General features: G+C 39.9%; 1 protein-coding gene across 1 annotated transcript in view; it reads right to left on the bottom strand.

The window, feature by feature from the left end:
- Positions 1-11,034, bottom strand: part of CARMIL2 (capping protein regulator and myosin 1 linker 2) — a 111,995-nt gene extending 100,961 nt beyond the window's left edge. Inside the window, 3 exon segments of the mRNA XM_070760343.1 lie at positions 3,422-3,510; positions 9,867-9,973; positions 10,971-11,034. Of these exon segments, the coding sequence (XP_070616444.1) occupies positions 3,422-3,510; positions 9,867-9,973; positions 10,971-10,993 (219 nt within the window). The 5' untranslated portion in view covers positions 10,994-11,034.
- Positions 11,035-14,166: the final 3,132 nt, after the last annotated feature.

Raw genomic sequence — 14,166 nt, 5'->3', positions numbered from 1 at the left:
ATTGGTTGCCGATCAGTTTCCGGTCACAATTCAAAGTGTTTGTTATGACCTATAAAGCCCTTAATGGCACTGGACCAGATTACCTTCTGCTGCACGAATTCCAGCGACCAGAGTGGGCCTTCTCCGGGTCCCGTCAACCAAACAATGTCGCTTTGCGGGACCCAGGGGATGAGCCTTCTCTGTGGTGGCCCCGGCCCTGTGGAACCAACTCCCCCTAGAGATTAGAATTGCCCCCACCCTCCTTGCCTTTCGTAAGCTGCTTAAAACCCACCTCTGCCGCCAGGCATGGGGGAACTGAGATACAATTTCCCCCTAGGCCTTTAAAACTTTTTGCATGGTATGTCTGTATGTATGATTGGTTTTTATATAATGGGTTTTACCTGTTTTTAGTATTGGATTATACTGTTTTGTTACTGTTGTTAGCTGCCCCGAGTCTGCGGAGAGGGGTGGCATACAAATCCAATCAATCAATCAATAAACAAACAAACAAACAAACAAACCCCCACATTTTGCACATGCACAGAAACAACAAAAAAATATGGTGGCGCCTACAGCACCACCGAAAGAGCCAATTTGGGGGCATTGCCAGTTCCAGCGACCGAGGGCAAGAAATTACTACCGGTTCCATAGAATCAGTCTGAACCAGGAGGAACCCACCTCTGGTGCGATGTTTCTTAATAACGCATCCCCATAATTGATGCAGCTCAGTGGCATATGAGCTATTGTGTTCATCTAATTGGCTCCTTGTGAGCAGATACAATTGGAGCATGGTGTGACTCACAACCTTGTCTGGGCTGGGGCCGCTGGAGGAAGTCAAACGTCTCCATGCAAATCTAATTTACTGCAGTCATTAGATTGGAAAGGAATACGGCTGCAGTATGATTTTTCACCACGATATTTCCCTGACGTTTGATACCAGTACATGCTGGCTTAATCTGTGGTTTAACTCTGCTAGGAATCCCTTGTAGATGCTTTGGAATTCTGGGTGTTTAAATATTTTTGCTGAATTGAAAATGAAGGGAGATTAGTGTGGATCTATTTTGAGGTTGTTTACTCTCATCAGCTACTCATACCCTCACTGGGATTTGAACCTGCAGCCTGTAAGGGAGTGAATTAACCTCTGGGTCACAGGATCAGCTTTGTACCAGGGAAGTGTTATATTATTTTTCTGTCGAATCACCCTGACATACCCAAATATGGGAGAAGCTTAATGCTTCCTTTTGCCTCTCAGCCCAACCCAGGGCTACCTACCTACCTACCTACCTACCTACCTTTCTACCTTTCTAATCTTTCTATCTATCTATCTATCTATCTATCTATCTATCTATCTATCTATCTATCTATCTATCTATCTATCTATCTATCTATCTATCTATCTATCTAGTCTTCGCAGAGGGGCGGCATACAAATCTAATAAATAAAATAAAATATCTATCTATCTGCCTATCTGCCTATCTGCCTGCCTTCCTACCTACCTACCTACCTACTTACCTACCTACCTACCGATCTATCTATCTATCTATCTACCTACCTACCTACCTACCTACCTACCTACCTACCTATCTATCTATCTATCTATCTATCTAGTCTTCGCAGAGGGGCGGCATACAAATCTAATAAATAAATAAAATAAAATATATATCTATCTGCCTATCTGCCTGCCTGCCTGCCTGCCTGCCTTCTTACCTACCTACCTACCTACCTACCTATCTATCTATCTAGTCTTCGGAGAGGGGCGGCATACAAATCTAATAAATAAATAAAATGAAATATCTATCTATCTATCTATCTACCTATCTACCTATCTACCTATCTACCTATCTACCTACCTACCTACCTACCTACCTACCTTTCTATCTATCTATCTATCTATCTATCTATCTATCTATCTATCTATCTATCGATCGATCGATCGATCTAGTCTTCGGAGAGGGGTGGCATACAAATCTAATAAATAAATAAAATGAAATATCTATCTGCCTTCCTTCCTTCCTTCCTTCCTTCCTTCCTTCCTACCTACCTACCTACATACCTACCTATCTATCTACACATACAAATCCTGGTATACTAGTTGATGAGTATAACACGCTCGAAATAGAGCTATACTAGGCTCTCTACCTTTTCACTTATCAGCAAAAAAGTATGTAATCATGTATATTATAGCTTGTTGACTATTAAAAAAAATTCCCTGCCTCGTAGATTTTCACAGGTATAGGTATGTAGGTATTGGCATATGTGGGTTTTTCCCCATTTAAAATTGGTAGAATCTTGGCGACGTTTTGACAAGGTCTCATTCGTCATCTTCAGGCTGGTGCTTTTGGCTTTATGCTTTGTTCACCCAAGCACAAAACCAAAGATTCTACCAATCTTAAACGGGAAAAGACCCAAATATGCCAAGAACTCTGTGTGTGTGTGTATGTGTGTCTCACATAAAATCAGGTCTAGTCATGTAGGTGTCTTGACTTACAAGCATTATACAATGTCGTCTGGCGGGACCCAGGGGAAGTGCCTTCTCTGTGGTGGCCCTGACCCTCTGGAACCAACTCCCCCCAGAGATTAGTATTGCCCCCACCCTCCTTGCCTTTCGCAAACTCCTTAAAACCCACCTCTGCCGTCAGGCATGGGGGAATTGATTCCCCTAGGCCGTTCCTGCTTTATGTATGGTTTGTATGAGACGTATGATTGTTTTTTATATTAAGGGTTTTAAATTGTTTTTAACTATTGGATTTGTATTGTTCTGTTGCTGTGAGCCGCCCCGCGTCTTCGGAGAGGGGCGGCATACAAATCTAATAAATAAATAAATAACTTAGAGTGGAATATCCAGGCTCTCCTATGGCCGGTCGTAAGTCGAGAACTATCTGTGCACATGTTCACACAGATATTACAGTAACAAACAAATGCAGAAATACCAGATTGCAATAAGACTTGAACAGTGGGATGCAAATGGGCTTTTCCCATTCATTCTTTGTTAAAATCGTTATGCATCCCTGCTGTCTATCCAAAACGACTTTTTTCAAGGACTTCAGAGTGCATGGTGTTTGTCTGTTTTGGCACGGAAATTACACCCACGCATATAAATAATAATAATAATAATAATAATAATAATAATAACAACAACAACAACAACAACAATAATAATTTATTAGATTTGTATGCCGCCCCTCTCCGAAGACTTGGGGCGGCTCACAACAATAATAAAAAACAATATTATAGCGAAACAAATCTAATATTAAAAAAGAAGCATATAAAACCCTATCATATTTAAAAACCAAACAACACATACATACCAAACATAAAATATAAAGAGTGTGGGGGAAAGGTGTCTCAACTCCCCCATGCCTGGCGGTATAGGTAGGTCTTGAGTAGTTTACGAAAGCTGACAAATAATAATAATAATTTTAAAAAAACCACATGTACATACCAGGATAATTTCCTCTACTTTGGATTTGATGTGGAACTGAGCATCCAGTAAGACAAACTCCTGTGTCCCTAAGAAATTAGTGATGTGTTCTGGGGGGAAAACAATAACAACAACAACAACAACCATAAATGGATTTATGTATATATTTGTTTGTCAAACATGTACAAGGTAGTAGGTATAGGTGTAAACATATAGCAAAAAATGGCCAAACAGGTCAACCAGGAGTTCAGAAATGAACTTCCGCTAGGCCTATTAAACTTCCGCTAGGCCTATTCACCGTCCCAGGCTTCAGGAGGCTTCAGGAGGCTTTCTTGAACCGTGAGGATGGCAAAATCTATTCAGAATACAGAATAATAGAGTTGGAAGAGTTATCGAAGCGTGGAACTCATTGCCGGACTCAATTGTGTCAACCCCTAACCCCCAATTTCTCCCTCAGACTCTCCACAATTGACCTCTCCAGGTTCCTAAGAGGCCAGTAAGCATACATAAGTGCACTGGTGTGCCTTTCGTCCCGTCCAATTGTCTTTCCTTTCTCTCACTTATCATATATATTTTCTTTCTTTCATATATCCTCTCCTCTAAGTTCACTTTACCCTTATATATATTACTACATGTCTATTTTTCTTCCTATGTATTTGTGTATTGGACAAATGAATGAATAAAAATAAATAAACAAAAAACAACAACAACCCAGTGGGGCCTACTGGAAGTACCGACGCCTCACTGAGGCCTGTGCGCATGCACAGTTGGTCAGTGTGGGGGAGGGGTTGTGCACATGCACAGGGAAGGGAGGTCATTACATTACTGGTGTGGGCACGCTTCAGGAGGCTTTCCCGAAGCCTAGGGAGTGTGGAAATGGCTGAAAAGAAGGTTGAAAATCAGCTGGCGAGTGCTCAGAGTTGGCATAGGGCAGTAATGGTGAAGCTTTTTTTCCTCAGGTGACGAAAACGTGTGTTCATGTACAAGTGCCCATACTCATAATTCAATGCCTGGGGAATGCGAAAATGGCGTCCCTCGCCCCACCTGGAGGCCCGAAACAGCCCATTTCCCAACTCCGGTGGGCCTGGTAGGCCCATTTTTCGCCCTCCCCAGGCTCCAGAGGCAAAAATGCCTTCTCCCATCTCCCCGGAGACTCTCCAGATTCTGAAATGCCCTCCCAGAGCCTCCAGGTGAGCTGAAAATCAGCTGGTTGGGAGGCACATGCACACTGGCCCTGAACTAGGATAACACTAGGATAACTAGGATAACAAGAGCACACAACAGATTTAAACTTAATATTAACCGCTCCAAACAGAATACCCTATGAGACTAGATTTTCAATCCTGGGCCTAGAAAGCCTAGAACTAAGACGCCTTAAACATGATCTAAGTATTGCCCACAAGATCATATGCTGCAACGTCCTGCCTGTCGGCGACTACTTCAGCTTCAACCACAACAACACAAGAGCACACAACAGATTTAAACTTAATATTAACTTCTCCAAATTTGACTGTAAAAAATATGACTTCAGTAACCGAGTTGTCGAAGCGTGGAACTCATTACCGGACTCCATAGTGTCATCCCCAAACTCCCAACACTTTACCCTTAGATTATCTACGGTTGACCTATCCAGATTCCTAAGAGGTCAGTAAGGGGCGAGTACAAGTGCACTAGAGTGCCTTCCTTCCCCTGTCCTATTGCTCTCCTATATCTCCTATACCTTTCTTCTATTCCTATACAGTAGTCCCTCGCTATACCGCGCTTCACCTACTGTGGCTTCACTTCATCGCGGGTTTCTGAGGAAGTCGATCGGCAGATTTAAACAGCCCGCCGAACTCGATTGGCAGGTTTTTAAAAATATATATATATATATCTAAAATTATAAATACTGTATTTAAATACTGTATCTAAAATAAATACTGTGTGGGAAGGGTTTATAAACACTTAAAACAATGAAAACTTACCAAACAATTACAATATAAATACTTAAATAAGTACTATCAGTCGATAAATTCCCCATCGCGGATTTCACCTATTGCAGCCAGGTCTGGAACGTAACACCAGCGATAGGTGAGGGACTACTGTATCTCTTCTTCTATTCTTTCATTGATATGTTCTATTCCTATACCTTCTTTTCTATTCTTTCTTAGATATATTTTACTATGAGTATCTCCTCTATAACCTTCATCATGTATTTTACTATGTGTGTATATAGATATATACCCACTAAAACCCTCATTGTGTATTGGACAAAATAAATAAATAAAATAAAATAAAATAAATAACTGCTCGCGTGCCAGCAGATACGGCTCCGTGTGCCACCTGTGGTATGTGTGCCATAGATTCACCATCACTGATATAGGCCCAGGATCTCCTGCTTGAGCAGGGGGTTAGACTAGAAGGCCTCCAGGGTCCCTTCCAACCCTATTATTCTGTATTCTGAATAGATCTGCAGTCCAACTGTGCTCAACTTGAAAAGTTCAAGATCCAAAATTTGCCTTTGTACGACTGTCCTTTCAGGTGTGACTTAGCAGGTTGTATGACTTAGTTCGTTTAGAAAGTTTAGGATACGCGATATGGCGTAGGATGCAAATTCAAGGAACCACGTTAAATGCGTTTTGCAAGCCCAGCCCAAATCCTGTTTTATCTCTTGCACACGTCTTGTAAAAACTCATCCCCAGGATAACAGCAGTGATGAGAAGAGATAAAATTTATTCTTGCAAATCTTCAGGCAGGATGGAATTTGCATTCCAATAAATGTGCAAAATTATTATTATTATTTTTTTTAAAAGCAGCACGTTTAATTTTGGTCTACAAATCTTGAGCTGTCTTCTTTCCCTTCCATTAGCACACGACATGGTCAGAAAACATAAATATGAATCCTGCCACTTATGCCGTGATCTAGTGAGTGTTTTTACATTTTTTTAAAATTCATTCTATTTGCACACTGCCTGATTCTCAATGGCTCTGGATGGTTCACAATAAAACATAAAACAGTACAGCAATAAAAAAACCCCGTAAAGGTGGCACAACCAGCAGCAGTCAAAATACACCCAGTCTTTCAAAATTATGCCTATTATATCTATCCCAGGGGTGGGTTCCACTTACCCTTCCCACTGGTTCGCATCGTGACATTTCGCGCCTGCAGAGAGCTCTTGAGTACTGGGGGGTGGGTGGGTGGCGGCAAATATGGCCATTTTTGTGATAAATGGCCCGTTTTTCACAAAAATGGGGGCATTTTTGCCATCCTCCATACCAAGGAGCTCCCTGCATGCTTCCCAGACTACCTCCAGAACCGTCCCACAGAGTTGGCATTCTCTGGGTCCCGTCGACTAAACCATGTTGTCTGGCAGGGCCCAGGGGAAGAGCCTTCTCTGTGGTGGCCCCGGCCCTCTGGAATCAACTCCCCCCGGAGATTAGAACTGCCCCCACCCTCCTTGTCTTTCGTAAATTGCTTAAGACCCACCTGTATTGTCAGGCATGGGGGAATTGAGATATCTCCCACAGGCTTATATAGTTTTATGTATGTTATACTTGCGTTGTATGGTTTAAATGATGGGTATTTTAGATGTTTTTTAAATATTAGATTTGTTACATTGTTATATTGTTACTATTGTTGTTGTGAGCCGCCCCGAGTCTGCGGAGAGGGGTGGCATACAAATCTAATAAATTATTATGATTATGATTATGATTAATTCTTTACCCACCCCATTTTTGCAAAAAAGAAATGGAGGAAAAGTGGTCCATTTTTCACAAAATTGGGCTGTTTTTGCCTTCTAATTAACCCATCTAGCATGACCGGAGGGGGAACTCTGGGAGTTGAAGTTCACTGGTCTTAAAGCTGTCACATATGAAGACCCCTGGGTTAGGGGTTTGCATGGGTATTCAAACTTGGCAAGTTTAAAGACTTGTGGACTTCAGCTAATGTACTCCCTGTCAGTGACTACTTCACCTTTAACAACAACAACACAAGAGCAAGTAATAGATACAAACTGAATGCAAACCGCTCCAAACTTGACCGCAGAAAATACGATTTCAGCAATAGAGTGGTCACCGCCTGGAACTCATTACCTGACTCTGTTGTTGCTTCCCCCAACCCCAAAATCTGCAACCTTACATTATCTACAATCGACCTCTCCCCTTTTCTAAGAGGTCTGTAAGGGGTGTGCATAAGTGCACTTTTGTGCCTAATGTCCCTTTCCTACTGTCTTGTTATCCTTTCTATTACTACGTTCTACTTATGTTATGTTATGTTAATATGTACTATAATACTATACTTGTTGGACAATAAAATAAAATAAAATTAAATTAAATAATAAGATAAGATAAGATAAAATAAAATAAATAAATAAAATAAAATAATAATAAAATAAAATAAAATAAAATATAATAAAATAATGAAATGAAATGAAATGAAATAAAATATAATATAATATAAAATAAACTCCCATTCCTGAGCTAGCAAGACTGAAGGAAGAATTCTGGGAGTTGAAGTCTACAACACAATAATAGAATAGAATTTTATTGGCCAAGTGTGATTGGACACACAAGGAATTTGTCTTGGTGCATATGCTCTCAGCATACATAAATGAAAAAGATACATTTGTCAAGAATCATGTGGTACAACACTTAATGATTGTCATAGGGGTCAAATAAGCAATGTAGAAACAATCAATATTAATAAAAATCTTAGGATACAAGCAACAAGTTACAGTCATACAGTCCTAAGTGGGAGGAAAAGGATGATAGGAATGATGAGAAAAACTAGTAGAAATAGAAGTGCAGATTTAGTAAAAAGTCTGACGGTGTTGAGCAAATTATTTGTTTAGTAGAGTGATGGCGTTCGGGAAAACCCTGTTCTTGTGTCTAGTTGTCTTGGTGTGCAGTGCTCTGTAGCGACGTTTTGAGGGTAGGAGTTGAAACAGTTTGTGTCCAGGATGCGAGGGGTCAGTAAATATTTTCCCCGCCAAGGTTTGTGTTTGACCTTGTGGGGTGACAGGAGGGGCATGGCCAGCTCGACATCACTAGTGTCAGGGGCACCGGCAGTGGCCCTAGTGCTGTGCCAGCAAAAATGGGCTCCCGAGCTTCATTTTCGGCTGCAGCGGCTTCCTGCAAAGTAAAAATGGAGCTTCGGGAGGGCTGTGGGTGGCCCACCTGAGCTTCATTTTTCACTGGCAGAAGCACCACGAGGCAGAATCTGGGCCCTGGGCCGTGCGTTTAACACCGCTGTTCTAGACTTTCCAGAACCACCAGGACATTGTGTGTTTTCATTTAATCACAAGATACAAAAGCTGCTGCAAACTTGAGAACGTAATTCATCATATCCTGTTTTGCTTTGTTTTATGCAAGTGAACATTGTCAATCAAAGGGAATTGGCACACTGCTCACAATTTCTTTTTCCACTCTCGCACGTTATAAATTTGACAACAATTGGATGTTATATTACAATAGAAGATTTTTCTATGGGGAAAAGATTGTGCTTGGTTCTTAAAATACCTTTTGTGGTTTTAAATCTTTCTGAGTCCCTCTAGGAGGTATTGAAGGCTGAGGGGCAAAGGGCCAGTACATATAAGAGACAAAGGTAGAAAACCTGTATTGCTTCTGGTTACTGGAGCCAGCTTACCAAAATCCAAATGACCACCAGCTAGCAGCAAAAGGTTGGAATGTATTGGAAAAACGTATAAGTGTGTATCATGCTGATATTGTGGTATATGTGTGGATGTAAAGTTAGTGAAAAAATTAATACAAAAAGAAAAAAGCCAACATGAACCAACATTTGTGAACCTTAGAAATGGATTCTTGGATTCCTTCAATTAACTTGAAAGAAATTGCTCATCTTTCTCCTCTCTCTCTCTCACACACACACAAAAACACACTTCTTCACACAACAACAGCAACAGATACAAACAGAGTCCTTCGGGATTGGGCAGCATAGAATTAGAATTAATTAATTAATTAATTAAATGCACTTAAAGTAAACCGCTCCAAACTTGACTGCAGGAAATACGACTTTAGTAACCAAGTAGTTGATGCTTGGAACTCACTAACAGACTCTGTAATATCATCACCTAACCCCAAAAACTTTACCCTTAGACTCTCCACTGTTGACCTCTCCCGATTCCTAAGAGGTCAATAAGGGGCGTGCATAAGTGCACCAGCGTGCCTACCGTCCCGTCCTAATATTTCTCTCTTACTAGTATCCTGTATATAAACATTGTTATATCTTTGTACACCAGCAATACATACTTGACAAAACAAACCAATAAATAAATAAAGTGAACAAGACCATCAAGTATGTCAGCTTCAAAGCTAAGCTCTGATTCTCCATTTCTGAGAAATCCATCAAATGGGGACAGCAGAAAGATAGAGGGAAGTTTTCCCTGAGCCCCCGGCTAGCTTCATGAGGACTAGCATCCTGGCCTTCTTTGCTCGTGCTGAGTAGGATAAAGAAAAGGGGACTGCTTACCATGCAGTTTTTCAGATCTCTCTCTGAAGGAGGCAGCCATCTTCTGACCTTCTGCAGAGGCCTGCCTGGAAGGAAGTGGTGTTTCCGTCCGGTTTAGGCACAGCTTACTAGGGCACAAAATGACAATTCATGTTGCTTACCTCTTTCCCGTCCTTACCTTACCTTGAGCTGCCTCTTCCTGTCTTCTAGCCACTTTAAGTAAGCCCCGAGTAGGGAAGCAGAGACGCCACAGGTGCATTTTGCAAGAGCAAGTAAGGAGGGCAAAGCACCACAATGTGGGAATCTACTAGTCCTCCTACACACCATATGCAAAGTCAAAAGCTCATTGCGTTAAGATAAACGACTAATTAAAGCAACTGGTTTAATGAATGAAAGCAGGGACTTGCGAAGCAGCACATGTCTTTTCACAGCCACCTGAACTTTGCCTTATACAAATTCACAAATTCTTATATTCACAGAATTTGTGAACTCAGTAATGGGCTGCTGGGAACGGAGTATGCAATGGGGGTAGTAAGTTAATGCACTATTTATTGAATACTTAATACACTGCTCAAAAAAAAATAAAAGGAACACTCAAATAACACCTCCTAGATCTGAATGAATGAAATATTCTCATTGAATACTTTTTTTCTGTACAAAGTTGAATGTGCTGACACCATGTGCTATTGATTGTCCATCAGTGTTGCTTCCTAAGTGGACAGTTTTGATTTCACAGAAGTTTGATTTACTTGGAGTTACATTGTGTTGTTTAAGTGTTCCCTTTAATTTTTTTTTGAGCAGTGTAGTTTTTCTATTGTCCTTTCTTCTCTAGTACCTTAGTATGATTCTTAATTACTTTTAAAAGAGGAAATAAATAAGTATGTTTTTACCCATAAAGGTTTTAATCATTTTAATCATTACCTAAAACTGAACTTTTATAACAATTCAAGAAAATTGAGCTACTTGCCTAATCTGTTATCATACTGAACCTTGTGGGTTCAGTACAAAACCTTAAAATGTTACTGTGCCCCTCAAGAAATAATGCTGCCTATTTCTCCTTTTTGTCGCTATTCAAATAATGTGACTTAACTGAAAAAGAGTCCAAGCACCTATTTGAAAACTTACATTGGATAGTAAGCCACTTTCATCCAGTCACATGACCTTTAACCATGTCACATGATAGTCAAGCTACTCCCACTTGTTCACATGGCCGACAAGCCACTCCTACCCAGTCACACAACCAACAAGCCACACCCACACAATATGCTGTGCCCAGTGTGGTAGTAAATTTTTTTGCAGCCATTCACTGATCCAACTGAAGAGCAACTAGAGAGGGAAGAGTAATGGCTCTCCAGAAATGGCTGAACTACAAGTCCCAGCACCCTTCATTATTGAGGGAAGCTGCTGAGGTAATTCAACAGCCTCTGGAAAGTCATAAATTTGCCCTTGTAAGATTAGCCAAATTTATAGCAAGGACTTACCAATTATGAAAAAAAAAATTACCTAGGCTTCTCTCTTGGAATGCTTCATTTTAGGGAGTCAGGAGCTAATTACACCATGACCTGGGAGACGGGTAGGCAAAAATGACTCTTCTATGACTTGTGGACTTCAACTCCCAGAATTCCTGAGCCAATCATGCTAGCTCAGGAATTCTGGGAGTTGAAGTCCACATGTCATATAGAAGAGCCAACTTTGTCTATCCCTGATTTGGGATATAACCCAGAGATCACTGTAACAGCATTTACCAAAAAGGCAATAAGAGTTGTTGCCCCCAGGTGAGAATAGTTTGGAATAAGATTAAAACCACAATAGAACAAATTCTGGAATAAAACCAGTTATTCTTATTAGGCATATTTAGGGGGGGAATTGACAACTCCCTTTTGCGGGAGATTTTCAAGCGGGGACCAGATGCTCTCAAGATAAATTTCTCTACTGAACCTTATGTTGGATTAGATGAGGAATGTTTAACCTTTGCAACTAAGATTTGTGGACTTCAACTCCCAAAATTCCTTTAACAGCATGGCTGGCTGGAAAATTCTGGAAGTTGAAGTCCACAAGTCTTAAAAGTTGCAATTGATATTTTTAATTTTACCTTGCCTTAGTTATAAAAAAACCACAAAATACAATGGAAAATGTAAAAAAATATACTGCTCATAAAAATAAAGGGAATACTCAAATAACACATCATAGATCTGAATGAAACATTCTCATTGAATACCATTTTGTTCTGTACAAAGTTGTATGTGCACAACAGCATGTGAAATTGATTTTTAGTGTTGCTCCCTAAGTGGACAGTTTGATTTCACAGAAGTTTGATTAACTTGTTATATTGTGTTGTTTAAGTGTTCCCTTTATTTTTTTGAGCAGTATACATTCTATTTTTTGGTCTGATCTAGCAAGATTATTTTTCATGCTTATATACCCAGCGTAGTTAATATATGCTTAGAAACCAAAGACTTGCTTTTGAAATTCAAAACAGGAAATCACAACAGGTGAACTGAAAAACTTGATGAGGCCCAATTTGTGGGCGATACATGGAATGTTTAATTTGCTAAGTTGCAAACCGCACACAACCAATGAATAGAGATCGTGAATTTTAATACTGTACATCACTTGTTTGTTAACATTTAGCACTACTAGTCTACACAGAATCAGGGAGAAAGCTCTGAAGAGTTTTCTCATAATCTCAGAACAGGCTGGGCTCAAAGATCACATTCAGCTCTGAAAAGTTCAACACTTTTGGAATAGGCTGGGGTTCACACGATAAACTAATGTGGATCAAGATTATTGTCGAGTTTCATCTTCCGTAGCTGAATTATTGCAAAGCTCAATATGACTCATAGAAATAAATCACAAGCTGTCCTGAGAGTATATTTATTTTCTGAAATAAATTAACAAACATTATCTTAAATTTGCGTAACTTTTTCTAAGCCTAGAGTTGTTTGATATTTTTTTTATTACAGAAGCATAAAAATGCAACCCTGCATAGCTAGAGGTATAACAAGCAGGAAGAGGGAGATTGTGATCCCCTTATATACAGCGCTGGTGAGACCACATTTGGAGTACTGTGTTCAGTTCTGGAGACCTCACCTACAAAAAGATATTGACAAAATTGAACGGATCCAAAGACGGGCTACAAGAATGGTGGAAGGTCTTAAGCATAAAACGTATCAGGAAAGACTTCATGAACTCCATCTGTTTAGTCTGGAGGACAGAAGGAAAAGGGGGGACATGATCGAAACATTTAAATATGTTAAAGGGTTAAATAGGGTTCAGGAGGGAAGTGTTTTTAACAGGAAAGTGAACACAAGAACAAGGGGACACAATCTGAAGTTAGTTGGGGGAAAGATCAAAGGCAACATGAGAAAGTATTATTTTACTGAAAGAGTAGTAGATCCTTGGAACAAACTTCCAGCAGACATGGTTGGTAAATCCACAGTAACCGAATTTAAACATGCCTGGGATAAACATATATCCATTGTAAGATAAAATACAGGAAATAGTAAAAGGGCAGACTAGATGGACCATGGGGTCTTTTTCTGCCGTCAGTCTTCTATGTTTCTATGTTTTTGAATTAGGAATGATGTAAAAAAAACACACAGGGAAAAATATCTGTGGAATATATTCTTTATTCTAGTTTTGCAAGGCTCAGACTTAAGACTTCAACCTCTTTAGAAAACTGTCAATGATCCAGAACATTCTAGTAATATATCTAAGTGCAGTCATGGTAAGATACACACATGGCATTACAAGTCAAGATAGAAAGACCTGCATACGGATTAGAGATCAAACTATACGAGATCAAGAGAGTAAAAGAATTGAATAAACAAACAAACAAACTTAAAAGTAAACCGAAATGAAATGGAAATAGGATGGTCATATAGCAACGATTGACGGCAAGTGGACCAAGCCAGTCACAGAAAACATCCCACGAGACTTAAATGACACCAGCAAATATTGCGGGCCCAATTGGCAAGACAGCTTGATACGGAAGAGGCCTTCATCTTTCAGTAAATTAGACCATGGTTAAAATGATGACGATGGTATCCCCGCTTTAATCCTATTCTACATCTCCAGGTTCTCCTAAATAAAATGATCAAATTAGTTCAGAAAAGTCAAACATTGATTAGGCTTCGCAATGTTCACAATATATCTTCTTCCAACCAGCTGAGAACTTTCAAAGAATGAAAAGCTCACATCTTCCAGACAGCAAAAATCTCTTTGCAAATGACCTTTATTTAAAATAGGCAATCTGTTAATACAGAGGTGTCCAAACTTGGCAACTTTTAAGACTTGTGGACTTCAACTCCCAGAATTCCTC

This window comes from Erythrolamprus reginae, chromosome 9, assembly GCF_031021105.1.
Source record: "Erythrolamprus reginae isolate rEryReg1 chromosome 9, rEryReg1.hap1, whole genome shotgun sequence".
Lineage (NCBI taxonomy): Eukaryota > Metazoa > Chordata > Lepidosauria > Squamata > Dipsadidae > Erythrolamprus > Erythrolamprus reginae.
This window is presented reverse-complemented; position numbering and strand designations above follow the sequence as displayed.